At 35.1% G+C, this 16941-nt stretch overlaps 1 protein-coding gene across 1 annotated transcript; it reads left to right on the top strand.

Moving 5' to 3' along the window:
* The first annotated feature begins 2854 nt into the window (after positions 1-2854).
* LOC145115074 (disease resistance protein RML1B-like) lies at positions 2855-10247 on the top strand. The gene is made up of 14 exons (XM_079051239.1): positions 2855-3406; positions 3630-4731; positions 4833-4901; positions 5043-5267; positions 5391-6140; positions 6562-7165; positions 7250-7347; positions 7713-7844; positions 8138-8227; positions 8467-8552; positions 8701-9185; positions 9358-9518; positions 9605-9805; positions 9889-10247. Exons 1-11 carry the CDS (start codon positions 2958-2960, stop codon positions 9179-9181), a joined length of 4086 nt encoding a protein of 1361 aa, XP_078907365.1. The 5' UTR covers positions 2855-2957; the 3' UTR covers positions 9182-9185; positions 9358-9518; positions 9605-9805; positions 9889-10247.
* Positions 10248-16941: the final 6694 nt, after the last annotated feature.

The following is a 16941-nucleotide window of genomic DNA, read 5'->3' as shown; positions in this document are numbered from 1 at the left end:
TAGATCCTAAAACAATTGTTTATAAAGAAAGGGTAAGCACTAAACTTAAAGAGTTTCAACACAAAACCACATATTAGTAATATGTATTTTACATCTACCACACATGTATATCAAGATGCCATTAATGGTAATCCAAGCATACAATTTAGGCGAACAAATAGTACAAGGCACTTACAACTAAGGTCTTGCATAAGGGGCACTTACCGGCTCAGGTCACATACAAACCGACACTTATATCTCTCCTTAGCACATCCTGGCCAAGCACTTACCATCATAATTACAATCCATATGAAGCATGCAAATAACATATACATACTAGATACTACACTGCCTAGTACTATTCTCAAATTATCTAAATATCACACACAAACTTATGTAAAGAGCATACACCTTAATGTAATGTAGTGAGAAAACTCACCTCGAATTGAAAGTAGATCACAACAAGAAAACACTAAAGCTCTAATGAATTAAGACACTTCCTTTTCCCCTATAGAAGTATTATAAAACATTAAAAAGTGACCCTTAGCCCTTAATTCAACTAGTTAGTCCCTAGTTTCAATTTTAGCTTTAACCCCAAAATTGCAGTCTGTTCAAGACTTGATTCCCCCCCCCCCCCCCCCCCTAAACCCGTTCAATCTAGATTATTATCCCATATTCAGAAGGTTCAGCTCAATACCTTTCTAGAGATATATTATACTAAGTCTAACTATTTTTCTACAATTTACTATGGATTTTACAAAACAGAGTATCATAGAAGCTAAATCTGAATCGGTCACTGAAAATGACTCTTTTCACCCTAGTTAGAGTCGTCAACATGTCTAGGCAAAAATTATAGAGTTACTAGACTTCATTATTGAACTTTGGGTACTGACCTTTACTAAATCGGACTTTCCATGATTTAAAAAAAACAAGACATATTAGGGTAAAGTACATAAAATCATGACTTTACACTTAGGGTTTAAGCTAGCCTCTTAGCCTATTAAGCCCTTTCAAAATCGACCATAAATCTGGAGAATAATGAGTTAACAACCACTATCGAGTGTGATATCAATATGGACATTTTATGATTCAAACTCCAATTCTAAAGTACATTGTCCAAAAGAGAAAACCACCAAACTAGGGTTTTGGGGTTCTTCTCTTAACCTATTAAGACATAGAGAGGCAACATAGTTGAGTACATTTTGGGATAACCTCAATGGGAGAAAACTACTTACGTAGGATGAGTAGGATCAAAGATTCTATGAGAAAACCTTGTGCTAAAGGTAATCCTCTCTTCTTTTACATTTCTTTTTCCTGCTCAACATCTCTCTGGACATGTTGTCTCTCTCTTCGACTCTTTGAGAATTTTCTTCAGCATTCTTCCCACGAAAACTCCATAAATTTAGTTTTACTTATGAAGTACGAAATAAGCTAGGGAGATTTCGAAAATCTAAGCCTTAAGCTTGTTGTTTCTTTCGTTTTAAGACATGTATATTTTGATTTTGGCTGCAACACACAAAACGTACACACACTCATAAGGTTTAGGTTTAGATTACTCGAAGACTAATGAGGCCCCTCCAAAAATCAGAGAACTGATCTAACCTCTACAATCCATCGACCCTATGGCCTTTTATCCCATAATGTACACGTTTGGCCCTTCCAACATTTCCATAATGGCAATTTGCATCCCTCAAAACAAATTTTCTTGCAACAATACTTCAATTTTCCAAATAAGCCCATCCCTTTATAAATAAAATAGATAAAGAGTTAAAGTTAATTAAAATAATAAATATACCGAAAAAACTGGATGTTATATACAGACAACAAACAACATATTACACATAAAATTAATAAGGATGTAGCTGAACAGCCTAACCGGTTACAATGCAACTTGGAGGCACAATAAAGTAGATGACATGTGAACAACCAAAACTGCCAACCACAAGGCCAAAAGTTTCCCTAAACAACGAAATCAAACATATAACCGCAGTGAGCCGAAGAGCGGACCCCCAATTGAACACCACGTCGAAAAACAAGACATACTCAAAGGCCATTATTCCCGAGTCAAACTCAACAAGGCGATATTACATGATCTAGAAACCATCTCATTATTACAAATCAACAAAAATTGTCTTAAGTTATATAAGATATGAATACACACGAAATATATATATATATATATATATATATATATATATATATATATATATATATAGATTTTAAAATATTAAAATAAGCATTTTCAAGTTTGACAAGGATTAAAGACACAAAGAAACCTTTTTTTGGCAAAATGTCTTTTTTTTGTCTCTTATGTATGTGGGTGTGGGTAGAAAAATATTTGATGAAAAAACTGTTTGTTTTTCGGAAGATAAAAGACATAAAAAAAAATCTTTTTGATATATTTTCCCAAAATACAAAAAAAAAATCTAATTTTGGAAAACGTTTTATAAGTTTTAATTATAATACGTTTGGCTTGTTCCACCACTGCCACCACCATCACAACGACCACCACAACCACATTTGCCTCAATCATCTCTGCCACCATTACCACCCCCTATACCATCGCTACCAACACCACCCGAACTTTCTTATAAAGCCTTTAAAAACCATTTTTTTAGAAAACTTTTGGTCTGTATCTTATTTCGTAAACATATATATATATATATATATATATATATATATATATATATATATATATATATATATATATATATATATATATATATTATCAATTAAAAACAAATATAGAAAAAGAAGTTAGACTTTGCCAAATTAATTTGCAAAGTGACCATTTTTGTACTTTCCTCTAAATTTTAACTTGTCTTGTATATAATATTTTCTGTTAAAATACAAGATAATATGTTTTTGCAGTCCGTAAGCGGTTTGTGGGTATTATTTTGCATATTGAAAATTTCCGTTGACTTCATCTTCCATCCTGTAGATCCATTTCAATCGCTTCCGATTCGTGATCCAGTATTATGGCTTCTCCTGGAGCTTATAACGTTTTCCTAAGCTTTAGAGGCGAAGACACTCGTCATTCTTTTACGGATCATCTTTATGAGGCATTAAAGCGAGCAGGAATTAGTACATTTAGGGATAACGAAGAAATCAAAAGAGGCGAAGAACTACAGCAGGAGATCGAGAGAGTAATTAAAGAATGTAGGGCTTCAGTAGTTGTATTCTCAGAGAATTATGGTACTTCAACTTGGTGCCTCGATGAGCTTGCGTTGATCCTTCAACAAAGGAGGGAGTGCAATCACTTCGTTCTACCTGTTTTTTATCACGTCGATCCTTCTGATGTGAGGAAACAAAGTAACACTTTTCCTATCGAAGTCAAAGCATGTTCAAGGTGGACAGATGACAACGTGAACCTGTGGAAGAAAGCTCTTACAGAGGTTGCGGATTTAACCGGCATGGTTTTGTGTGGGTATGCCTGCCTCTTTAATATTCGTCTCTGACTAGTCAAACTTTTTATAGAAACGAATAAATGATGTAATTAATAAGAGAATATTATGTGTTTGATGACTGAATTTGTTTTTGTTTTTTATTTTATTTGAAATGTCTAATGGGAAAAAGTAAAAAACACTGTCAATAAGTCTACAGCTTAAATGCCATCCCATGAATTTGTTTATTTTCTCATGTTGTTTCAGGTCTGAAGCAAAGTTTCTGAAGGAAATTGTTGACATCATATACAATAAATTGGATCGAAAAGAAGTTAATCTTCCACCCAATATAACAGGTATTGCCACTCGATACGGGGAGATCAGTTCATGGTTAAACAAACCAAATGTTGAATTTTTAGCAATTTGTGGCATGGGTGGAAGTGGCAAGACAACTCTGGCCAAATATATCTACAATTCAAATTGGAAAACTTATGAAAACATGAGTTTTATTGAAGGCATTAGCCACATATGTGAAGGGCCTGATGGTTTGCGTATGCTACAAGAACAACTTCTCAAAGGTATTTTAGGAGGCAAGAAGAGGAAAATACCTAGTGTTTTTGAAGGTACATGGGAGATTCAGGAGGCTTTACAAACAAAAAGGTCGCTTATTGTTCTTGATGACATTGCTGAAGATAGTCAGTTAGTTGCTTTACTTGGAACCGGGAAGATTAATGCACAAAGCAAGATTATTATAACAACAACCAGGGAAAATACAGAGAATTGGTTTAAGTCCACAAATTGGAGGTGTCAAGATTATAAAATGACATTATTGAATGATGATGAATCGTTAGAGCTTTTAAGTCGTCATGCTTTTGGTTCCAAAGCTCCTATGGAAGGTTTTGAGGAGCTTGCAGTTCAAGCAGTAGAATATTGTGAAGGAAATCCTTTGGCTCTTGAAGTATTGGCTTCTTCTCTATCCAATAACAATACCATCTTACATTGGAAAAGCCAATTGAAATTACTGGAAAAAGATATTCATTCTAGAATTCAGAATGTTCTTATGATGAGCTACAAGTCATTGTCATTCGACTCAGAAAAAGAGTTGTTTTTGCATATTGCTTGTTTCTTTGTTGGCAAAGACATGGACTATGTGGTAAAGATATTGGAGCATGATTACTCTGCATTATCTGGGATCAAAAGCCTATCCAACAGATGCCTTCTTTCTGTTTCACCAAACAACAAACTCATGATGCATCGATTGCTCCAAGAGTTGGGGAAAAACATAGTTCGACAAGAATCAAAATTCCCTGCAAAACGTAGTAGAGTCTGGCTTAGTAGCGACTCTTATAAGATATTGATTAACGGAGAGGTATAGATTCTTTTTTATATGCATGTTTAATTAAGCCTACTTTTACTTTCATGCCCTTCTGTTTCATTTTGATTCTACAATTTATCCATTTTTCCTTTTAGGGTTCAGAAACTATGGAAGGTTTAGCACTTGACATGCGAATGCTAGAGGAACAGAAGTTTGCTTTCAAGGTAATACAAAATCACTAAGAACTGATGTATGTGTGTGTGTGTGTGTACATATGTATATTTAAACATACACGTACACATATCTATTTCTGGATCTGATAGTAAGCTACTAAGCTTGCTATATCTCTTCTTCTAAATCTGCAGTCATCAAACCTCAAGACAGATGCACTTCAAAAGATGGATAATCTAAAATTTCTCCAACTAAACGTTGTGCCACTCACTGGTTCCTATGAGAATTTTTCAAAAGACTTGAGATGGCTATGCTGGCTTGGGTCCCACTTAAGAACCATACCCTCTGACTTATTCATGGGAAACTTGGTGGCTCTAGATATGAGCTATAGCAACTTGGAAGTATTTGAACCACCCATGGTAGGGAATCTGATATCCTCTTTTTGTAGCTCATCCGTTTAGCTTCATTTCAGATTTTAGTAATGGCCTTTATGCAAAAATCCAGTGCTACATTAATTAATCTTGTTATTACTTTTGCAACAGGTTCTTCAGTCACTCCAGATTCTGAATCTTACAGGATCACACAATCTGATTCAAATCCGCAACATGTCCATGATCCCTCATCTGGAGACTTTTATTCTTTGGAACTGTCAGAATCTGGTTAGTGTTTGTGAAAGCATTGGAGACCTGAAAAGTCTTGTACTACTGAACATGACAGGGTGTAAAAACCTGTGCATGAGTGAGAAAACAGATCAGTTAGTAGGTCTAGAAGCTTCTACCTCTGGTGGAGAAGTTGCAGAACATCCTAAGTTTTTCTTCCCACGTTCATTACACCGGTTATTCCTCAAGGACTGCAATCTTGACTGTACTGATTCTTTTCCTCTGAGTTTTAGTCATCAACCATCTTTGCAGTACTTGAATTTAGGCAATAGTCTATTTGAGTTTCTGCCTTGTTATGATCATCTTAAAAATCTTCGGGTCCTTGACTTGAGTTTATGCTCAAGGCTTAAACGGCTTCTATGTCTCCCAAGTACACTTGCAGAATTGTATATTTACTATTGTAAATCACTGGAGGAAATAAGTTTCCAATCACATCGATTCACATTGCAAGAGTTTGGCTATGAAGGCTGTATTAGTTTATGTGAAATTGAAGGCTTTATCAAATTGGTGCCTGTAGCCAAACTTGAAGAAAATGATTTGGGACATATGAAGTGGCTAAAAGAATATCAAAATCATGAGGTGAACCTAGTTGGTGATGATGGGCTCACCAAAGGCAGAAGTTCGTGTGTCCAGGTACGTTATTTGTTTCTCAAACACATGCATGAGCACACCAAACACACTGTTGGACAAAGACTTTTAAGACGAGAAGATAGAAGGAGAATTCTAATGCAGAAAACGTAAAGTTCCTTTTATTAATTTAATCATAAAACAACCACTTATATATATATATATATATATGTATGTATGTATGTATGTATGTATGATACAACCATTGTAACTCCTTTTGAACTGTTGCAACCCTTGAGAATTAACTACTGCATTAACTACCAATTTGTAACCGTTATTCCCTCTCAAAAAAGCGGTTCTATCTATGTGCCATAACCGCTAACTAACTTAACTTCCACAATAATGACGTCTAGTTTACATTCTTCAACACATACCACCTACAAACTGATTATATGTGACTGAATTATTGTGCTTTTGCATGGCACAGATGTTGTATGAATTCAATATAATGAGCACATCTCTACCAGACATGAGGTATCCAAACTTGAAGTATCCAAACATGAGGCCTACATATGTATCTGAGTTATCATCTTTCTCCTTTGACGTGCCTCCCCCTCCCAATAATAGAAGGCTCAAAGGACTTGATGTAACTTTCAAATATACAATATCAAGTGATGATGATTGGGTTTGGTTCTGTAAGATCAGTACAACCAATGGTGTTGATTTGATGTACAACCCCAAAGTCTTTGGCAAACCTGAATCTGGTGAAGTTGGTATATGGTTAAGCTATTGGCCAATTGGAAATACATTGGACACTGGAGATAATGTCAACGTCTCTATCGTTGTGATCAGTGGACTGGAGGTACATAAATGTGGTGTGAGCCTTATTTATACTGATGATAAAGTAGCCGAGGAAACCTTGGAAGAGAACATGGAATGGATAGAAGTTCTTGGAGGAGATTTGTCTAGATTTCAACTAAGCACACGGGCTTACTATCTTTGTCGACGTGATTTCTTTGAGTTAGTGGAGGTTGGTAGACTGACTCCTGGTTGGTTTAATACCTTAGTTGGTGATACCATAGAATGTACAGGTATGTCCATCTTGTTGGCATTTGTAGTTAGATTAATTTATGCAGCAAATAAAGAAAGACTTATCTTGTGACACATTGTTACAGAGGTACGAGGATGGAGAAAGACAGGTCGACCTATGCAGTTGAATCCATCATTTTCTGAGTTAAAGTTTGTTAGATGCATCATCCATGGTCCTGAATCGGTAAATTTCCTCTCAAAATTTATGTGAATAATATGGAGGGCCTACATATCTTGTACCATATCCCTGCCTATGCAATTGGTATAGGATGAATAGGACTATTGTGACTTGGTTTATCATAATAGTTGATTTTATGGCTTTCCACTGTTACAATAATATCTCTATAATTGATATACATCTCAAATCCCCATTTTTGTTGCCTTATATACATATGATACTTTTGTAAGTTCACATAAGTGAAAAGATTATCCAAGGTCCAAACCATTGCAATCTAGTTTAGCCTTTTTGTACTTGATGCTAATTCTGTGATATGTAGTGTAATGATTGGGTTTTGTTAACTGGCTCTGGTGTTTATGAAAAATAAATAGGAGGACATTTACAAGATTGCAGAGATGTCAAAATCATCTTCTGTAGATAAAACATTGGAGTTCACATCAAGCCTGCTTGGGGAGACGATGAAATCTTCCACATCGTTTAAATTTAGTGAAACAACAATAAAGGTAACTAAGTATTACATTTAGCATATAAAAAGAAAAGAGTTTAAATCTTTCCTTGTGCTGGAAGTTAACTCACTCCCAATAACACACAAATTTACAACAAATACATGTCTAATTAAGATGCATCTGTTATTCCATCCAATGCCTTCAGTGTTGTGGCCATTAGCTTCATGACCTATTATCATTTAAACAAAACTAATATCCTTATGAGATGATGGATCCTCGTACATAACAAACGAAAGAAAATTAAAGCAATAAATAAAATTTTTTACAGCTGTTCTTGTGATTTTGTTCAGGAATTAAATGAGATTCAGGAGTCTACTTCAAGCACACCTCGTAAGAAGTTGAAATCACTGACTACAGATGGTGGTACTGGTGGAATGGAGGTAATTTGACATTAAGCTTATTAATGCCTTTGAATGCTTAACAAGAGAAAAAACTTATAAACACGTTTTATTTCCATCCACCCACCACTGTGGGATAATGAAAACTTAGCTACTTGCAAATAACCACTAATTTCCAACAACTACCATGTCTTCTTTCTGAACTTATGAATCTAGTTGGCAAATTATTTGCTTATCATACGATCCTTTGATTTTATAAACATTTACTTTCTTTCTGATAGGTGCATGATGAGTTGCATCGTCAAGTTCAACAGATGCATGATGAGTTGCATCGTCAATTTCAACAGATCTTTGGTGCATTACCAAGGTCGTATCTCTTTCTCATTTTCATGGGCGTACACTTTTCATCTCCACTACATATTTCTGTAAAAAGACTTTGATGCATGCTTGAGCATAAAATGAGATTTACAGTGTGTATATATATAATAGTTGTGCATTTCTTTTTTCTTTTATAGATCTCCTTCTGATGCGCATAGTACAACATCCCTGCAGCTTCGTTTCCAGACTAAGCTGCTTCCTACATTTTTCACTGGAAATAGGATAGAATCTGAGGACAAGAGTGGTATAAAAGTAGGGTTATTTGATGCTATTTCTAATGAGATTGTGTCATCTGGACCCTTATCTTCACAGAAGATAGAGCTTGTTGCTCTTGATGGTGATTTTACTTTTGATGATGAGGAAGATTGGTGGCCTGAGAGTGATTTTGATGCCAACATTATACATGCAAGAGATGGAAAAAGGCCATTGTTGACAGGGGATCTGGTGTTGACTCTGAAAGATGGAGTTGCTGATTTAGGTAATGTAGTTTTTACTGATAATTCAAGCTGGAGGAGGAGCAGGAAGTTTAGGTTAGGGGCAAAAGTCCAAAATGCCACTCCTGGAGTCAGAATCAGAGAAGCAAGAAGCCAAGCGTTTTTTGTAAAAGAAAACCGATGAGTGTGTAAGCCCCCAGTTTATGTTTATATATCTTTTCTACTGTCTTTACATTCTAAGACTTTTCTATTGATAATGATACAAGCTTCTTGATTCGAAGGGAACAGTAATTCATATGATTATACATTTATAACCCTTTAAGACTATTACAATATGTTGATAATTTTTTTTTTATTCAGTATATACCAAGAACTATCCTCCAGGATTGGGTGATGAGATTTGGCGTTTGGAACAGATAGCAAAAAATGGGTTTTTGCATAGAGCATTGTCATCACACAAAATACATACCGTGAAAGACTTTCTACAAATGTATAATACTAATGAGTCCTTACTTTGTGGGGTAAGAGATACTTTATAACTTTTTTTTCCATATTTTTTTTTGTGAACTTGTCTCGAATGACTATAATTTTAATTTTGATAATAAAGCTACTTGGTGGTACGAATAAAAAGAATTTGAAGAAGATTATCAAGCATGCAAAGACGTGTGTTTTAGATGAAAGGCTTTACATATACAACAGTAGTACAGATGGGTTTGGGATTTTGTTCAATTCTGTTATGGAGGTTGTGGGGGCAACCTTTGATGGAAAATATCATCTCTCCATGAATGAGCTTTCTGATTCCCAGAAGGTTTGTATTTCATACCTCAATTCTTTCTAGTAAACCCTATCCATGTTTTAGCAGAAAATAATATTTTGTAATATGTTTTGCAGTCTCTCGTGGAAGCTTTAAAGGAGCAAGTTTACAAAAATTTGGAGGGGATGTTACCAATAGATGATCTATCAGTGGTCGCAGCTCCAGTCCTAGAAACTAATCTTCATGGTGATCCTCTTGGAATTTGCTAGTTTAGGTAATACAGACGTGTGTTTTATACTGTTGTATTTATTCCACTTGATTTGCAATGCAAACCAGTTTTGGGAACTATATCGAATTGCAATAACAGCAACAGGAGTGATGGATCATTTTCATTGCACCGATTGATGATGATGATGATGATGAAGTAATTGGTAAGACTCCGTTGATGCAGTCAAGATAAATAAAGAGATGTTTATGTTTTGTGCATTTATTTCAATTACATAATTATTTGAAGAACGCACTGGAACAACTTCACTGTAGTTTCTACTAACATTAACAAAGCTTGTATAGAAGAATATGTAAAATCAATCAGCGTGGGAGTATGATATAACAGCAGGCCCTACCCGCCACCACCGTATCGATCACAATCACCTCCACCCCTGCCGCCGCCACCTCGGCAACTACTTCCCTGAGATTGAGTCTCATTAGATCCGTTCTCCGCTAGATGCTCCACTGTCTCATCAAAACTCTAAACATTGATAAACAGATTTGGCCGCCATCATCAGGAGTCAATGAAACCAAAACCCTTGGTTTCCTAGCACTAGACCGCTTCACAGTTCTCGATTTCCTAGCACCATCGTCGGCTATTTCTTATTCGATTTCAAAGTAAAGTAAACTGAAAAACACCCCTAAATCGGAGATTGACCCGATCTTTTTTAATGGCGGTTATGAGGTTTTGGGGGTGTTAACCTAATCAAAATAAATCTTAATGAAAAAAACCCTTGGAATCAAATATAATCGTAAGAAAAAAAGAAGAAGACGTTGGAAGAGGCAGTACAAGTGTTGCGCCAAACAGAGCACAAATAGAGGTTTTTAACTCCGAAGACTTCGAAAAAACAAACAGCTGCGAGATGAAAAGTGATGAAAAGTGCTGCGCGTATGCAGCGCCGCGCAGCAATAAGAGGTCTGAAGATGTTTTTTCCAAAAAACAAACAGCACCTTAGTCTTTGAGTTTTCATCTCAAATACCTCTCATCCATGATTTCTAAAAGGCACACAACTTCCACTATGTAAACAAAATATGAATGTACAAAACAAGACAACACTCCATCAAAGATTTCACCGATGTACCTACTGGTTACTTCCTATCTGAATTCTTGAGTAGCCTTGGGCAGAATATCATGTTTATGAAAAATGCAAAAACCCATCGTTTACATTATATTCATTGATTTTCATAATGATCAACTGTAGATATGTCATTTGATTTTCAAAAAATTTTTGTTTAACAACTTCACATTCATTATCGGTGTCATAGATGAGTTTTGTATTATATACGAAGTTGGTGTTACAAAATGGACCAATCTTGTTGTCATCCTCATTGTCCCATACAATTAGCTCGGTTCAGACAAACTCGAAGGGTATACTTCTAAAGGATAGTTATCAAAGGGAGCATGGCCCATGAACTTAAGAATCCCAAGCTTCACACTAATTTTCCTCGATGGATCATCATGTTATCCTCATTCATGACGATCACTTCTTGGCCCGACAAAAGGATGTCTCCTCGTAACCATCGCCCAACACTCAGTTCCGATTTAGTCTCTTGTCCTAGTGAGTCTTGATGCAACAAATTGAGTTATTGGATCCGTTGTTGTAGACATTCAATATATATGCCACATGGTGTTGGATTAAGGTGTCTAACATCATAACTAAATTGATATACACTTGATTAGAAGTAAAGTCCTTTTTAGGTTGTCCTCATAACTAGTAATTGAGTATAATGACATTTGGAGAGAGATGATGATTTATTGATTTATTATATGATTAATAAATTAGAGAAAACATAGATCACTTATAAGTTGTATATATGTGAACTTAAGGGTTAAGGTTTTTGCTTCATATGTAATTTTAATAGCCTATAAAACCCATCAGTGGTATCAGAGTCATTGTTTTCTATTGATTGTGCATAAAATTGAATGGATCAAAATCAGGGTTATCGAAAGTAAACATATTCCTTTGAAATTTCGACTTTGCTAGGGTTTCTTGAAACCTAGCCTCCACCCCTTAATCTTGAAAATTGCTAGGGTTCCCTTAGGGTTTTCTAGTTTCTTTAATTATTATTTTAATTGCATCAAAATTTTAATAATTAAAACCTGATAACCCTAAACCCTAATTTTCGAAAATATGAGGGTTTTGGATTAGGATTAATTTTGAATTATTTTATTAATTGTTTAATTAAAACAATTATTTAATCCCTAAATGATTTAAATTAATTGAACTAAAAGATAAAGATTAAATAATAATTGGTTTAAATTTAATTAATTAAAATTTTAATTTAGATAATTAATATTTAAACATTGTATTTTGAAAAGTTTTAAAATACACCTTTTATATATATATATATATATATATATATATATATATATATATATATATATATATATATATATATATTAAATGTTAATTACTATATGTATAAGATAAAGTCGGTCGAATGGATATTAAGACTCATTCACGAAGCCATTTTATAAAGAGGGTATAAGGAAACTACCTATAAAATTACCGTTGAATGGTTGTAATTTTCATCCACCGCTCTCCTGTATGGTGGATGGTCATTAGCTGAACGGATTTGATATGACATAATCAAAATTAAAAGTGTAATCTACAAAGTACTAGAACCTTCTTTTAAAAATCTTAGGCTCTGTTTGTTTACCTCTTAATTGAAAAATTAAGAGGAGGGCTCTTAATTTTTAAGATATTGGATGTTTGGTAGCATATGAAAAAAAGGCTCTTAATTTTTAAGTAGGCTCTTAAAAATTCTGATTTGAAGGCGTATCTGAATTAAATGAAAGACATTTATGCCCTACATACCAAACATGGAGTCGCTTTTTTTTTTTTCTACTCATCGAGACAGTAGCCCATTACTCCTCCCTCTCCGATCTTCAAACAATCCATATGCCTCTCTCCGATCTGCAACAATGTCGCCGCCTCCACCAGCTGCGCCATCCCTGCCTCCACAAGCTACGCCGGTGATGGTTGCAGCGACGTCACCTTCACCAAACCAGCGCCCCGTCTTCCTCTTCAGTCTGTGTGCAAGGTTCTTCCCTTCATCAGGTTCTCCGACGACGTCGCCTGCAACGCCACCGCCGCCGCCTCCTCGAACGATGCTGCCACCTCCGTCTCCAACGTTCTAGGTGAGTTTCTTCCTTCTTTCCCCCGAAACTCAATTTTTTTCTGTTTTTATAGAAAACTTGTTTTTTTTTTCTTTTCCTTTTTTTCTGAATTCATGTGTGGTTTGCAATCTGATGTTGAATTCGTGATTTCCTTTTGTTTTTTTTTCTAAATTCATATGTGGTTTCAAACTATTGAAATGGTGAAATCAGAAATCTAATTATAAAGGTTGGAAATCTGATATTAACAGTTGCTGTTGCTGATGATAAGAGAGTTGAATTTGTTTTTTTCTTTGAAAATCTGATGCTGAAATTTTGATACTTAAACAATTATGAACTTGGATTCTGAAATTTTTGTTACGAACTTTGATTATTAACTTGTATACCTGTTGCTAATGGGCAATTTCTTGCTTAAGTGGATGATTTCTATTGATTTGTGCTTAAAAGTTTTGGTTAATTTTTTGTGGATAAAAGAGTGATAAATTTTATGGTTGTTTTTTAAGTGTGCAGGAGGTAGAAAGTCTTTAGTTCACTGGTTGCAACATGGAATGAAAGAAGTATTTTTATTTGGCTATGGTATGATGTTTATCTTTCCATGGATTGAAAGAAGTGAATTTGGAAGAATTTATGTTTAATTTTGTTATATTGTATGATTTTATGTTACAATGGATTGAAAGAAGTGAATTTGAAAGAATTTATGTTTAATTTGGTTATATTGTATGATCACTTGGTTTATGCTAGATTTGGATTTTATATGGTGATTATATTTTTTTCTTATAATTATTTAAGAAATTGATTAGGTTATTTTATAAACAGACACTTGAATTCAATAAAAAATAAAATAGAAGGGTAAAATGGTCATTTTTATAATTCAGCATAACAATTCAGATGTCCCAACCAAACAGCATGTTAAACATTCAGCTCTTAAAATTTCAGACCCTCTTAGAGATTCAGATATCTTAAAAATTCAGATCTTAAAAATTCAGATCCTGCCAAACAGCCCCTCACTCTAGTTACTTTAGGAAAAATGTAAAATATATGCTAATCCATGAAAACACACATCATTCTTTATTAGTCGTTAGTGAGCGTGCGTGGCTGACTGACACATTAATTTGGGACTATAAAGTTGACATGATGACACAACTTGAAAATTATCATTGTTAATGGAGCGTGTGTGGTTTACCGACACATTAATTTGAGATGATAAATGACATCGACCTTGTCAAGCTTGTTTGCATGGTTATTCACATCCTGTTTGTGATCCTCCATATCCCAATCACAAACAGAAGAGCATAATCTAAGATTAAACATGTCATTGATAAGATTCAATGAATCTCAAAAGATATAGGAATTTCATATTAGATTGAAATTGGTAAATTGTCTAACCTACCTTATAGATTCGCAATAAGACTATGACATCCCTCTTCTTGATTGTGAATTGTATTTTGGATCCTAGCCTTAAATATTTATTTTGGGTTAAAATATTAAGGATTTGTGTCAACTAACTAAAACTTTCTCTCTTAATATAGATGCCTAATTCCAATGATATTACTGTTGCTGCTCAAACCTCCACCAACAACTCAAACTTCACTCTTTTGTCGATCTTATTGAAAGAGAAACTAGTTGGTCCAAACTACATGGGTTGGATGCGAAATCTCAAAATGACTCTTCCATACGAGAGAAATGAATATGTTCTCAAAAAACCCCTACTTGAAGTCGATGAGACAACTTCTACTCTAGAGGAGCTTGCCACCTACAAGTAACACTACGACGATGCAACAAAGGTCGTTTGTATAATGGTTTCAACCATGGTACCTGAGTTGCAAAAGTTTGACGAGGACTATTGGTCATACGAGATGTGCTTGGATCCTGCTGAAAAGTTTCATAAGAAAGTACGTCAAGAAAGATATGAGGTTGTCAAGGCGTTAATGGCATGCAAGTTGAAGGAGGGAAAATATGTGTGCAACCATGTGCAGAGAATGCAGAGATACATAGAGCGGCTGGAAAAGCTCAATGTGCATTTTGACAAGGGGTTGGCCATTGACATGGTCCTTAACTCCTTGCCTCCCAGTTATGATCAGTTTATTTTAACTTATCATTTGAACAATACGGAGACCACATAGACCCAACTCCACAACTTGTTGCTGACAACTGAATCAGGGATGAAGAAAAATCAGATCCCTTCTACGACAAGTGCTCCTATCCTGGCCATTGGGAAAAAAAGAGGAAAGAAGAGGAATGATAATACTCAATCGAACTGGAAGGTCAAGATCCATGCTGGAGCATCTGGAAGTGGGTCGAAGTCAAAGCCCAAGTATGATATTTCTGTTGTTAGTGATCCCAAAGAGTCAACTTGCTGTTATTGTAACCAAAAAGGGAATTAAAAACGAAGCTGTCCAAAATACTTGTAAGATTTGAAGGATGGCAAGGTCAAGCCATCTTCGACAGGTATGTAAACTATTCAAGTAAATAACTCGCAACTTACTCATTCTTGGGTCCTTAACACAGGATGTGGTTTCCACATTTGTTCTGATTTTCAGGGGCTAAGAGAAATTGAGGAAGTGGAGCATGGAAGAATAAATCTGATCATGGGGAATAGGCGAACTCACCTGTTACCAAGATTGGAACTTATGGTCTAGTGCTTGGTGGTGATGTTAGGATAGATTTGATAAATTTTTGTTATTCGTCAGGAATGACACAAAACATTATTCTGTTTCATGCATTGTTCAGACAAGGTTTTCGATATTCTTTTGATGATATTAATGGTTTGATTTTAGCTTATAAAAATGGTGTTTTTATGTTTAAAGCTTTACCTTGTAATGGTGTGTATGAAACTGTTATTTGTGTTGATAACTCAGACAATATTGTATTTCACGTTGATTCGTCTAATGGTGTAGACAAAGCGTGCTTATGGCATTGTCGTCTTGGGCACATCATGTCACACCCCCGAAACCAGACGGCGGAAACGTCCGAGGGCTCGCGTGACTTAAATTGAATATCATCACAATGAATATACATGAATCATAACATAAACATCACCATGCATCAATACATTACAACTGATATTGTTCACATCCAGTACATTGTCTTAAACATTACACATTCATAACATAAATTGTTCGAGAGTTTTGAAAAACATAACATCCTAGCATTACTTGATATTACCCTTCCGCTTACCTGTTACCTGAGAATACAAGTTATTTTGGAAAACGTCAACATATGAAATGTTGGTGAGTTCATAAGCAATGTTGTGATAAAAATGATTTGTGTAGTTTGTAAAACCCAGAAAATCCGATATTTTCTGAAAAGGCAATAGTTTGTCAAAGTGTGAAGATCCATAAGTTGATGCATGAATGATTTCAAAACGTGTATATAAAAGGGAGTTTTGTATTATAGTTATAGAAATTACAAGCGAGTGGTGTTGATTTCCTCGAAAAACCCGATGTTTTCCGATAACACGAGATATACTTGTTTACGAATTGCTATACCGCCACAACGAATGATTTTTGATTACTCTTCCTTGATTACTCGGGGGGGGGGGGGGGTGTTGGATTAATTAATGGTTGTGAGTCGTTATAACCATGCATTGATAATGACTAGTTATAACTACAGACTACGAACGATCCTTAGAGGTGTCGCCCATTATTACTCACTTAATCCAAACAACCTTGATTACTATTGATTAACAACCTGAATCTGTTTACTTTGATTACTCATAAGCCTAGCAAACGAAGAGGAGATGAGTACGAAGTCCTGCTACTTTCGTGAGTTAATTTAGGCTGTTGGGTATGCGAAGGACACGTTG

This window comes from Lactuca virosa, chromosome 5 (genome assembly GCF_052849685.1).
Source record: "Lactuca virosa cultivar CGN04683 chromosome 5, Lactuca_virosa_CGN04683_v6, whole genome shotgun sequence".
Taxonomy (NCBI): domain Eukaryota; kingdom Viridiplantae; phylum Streptophyta; class Magnoliopsida; order Asterales; family Asteraceae; genus Lactuca; species Lactuca virosa.
This window is presented reverse-complemented; position numbering and strand designations above follow the sequence as displayed.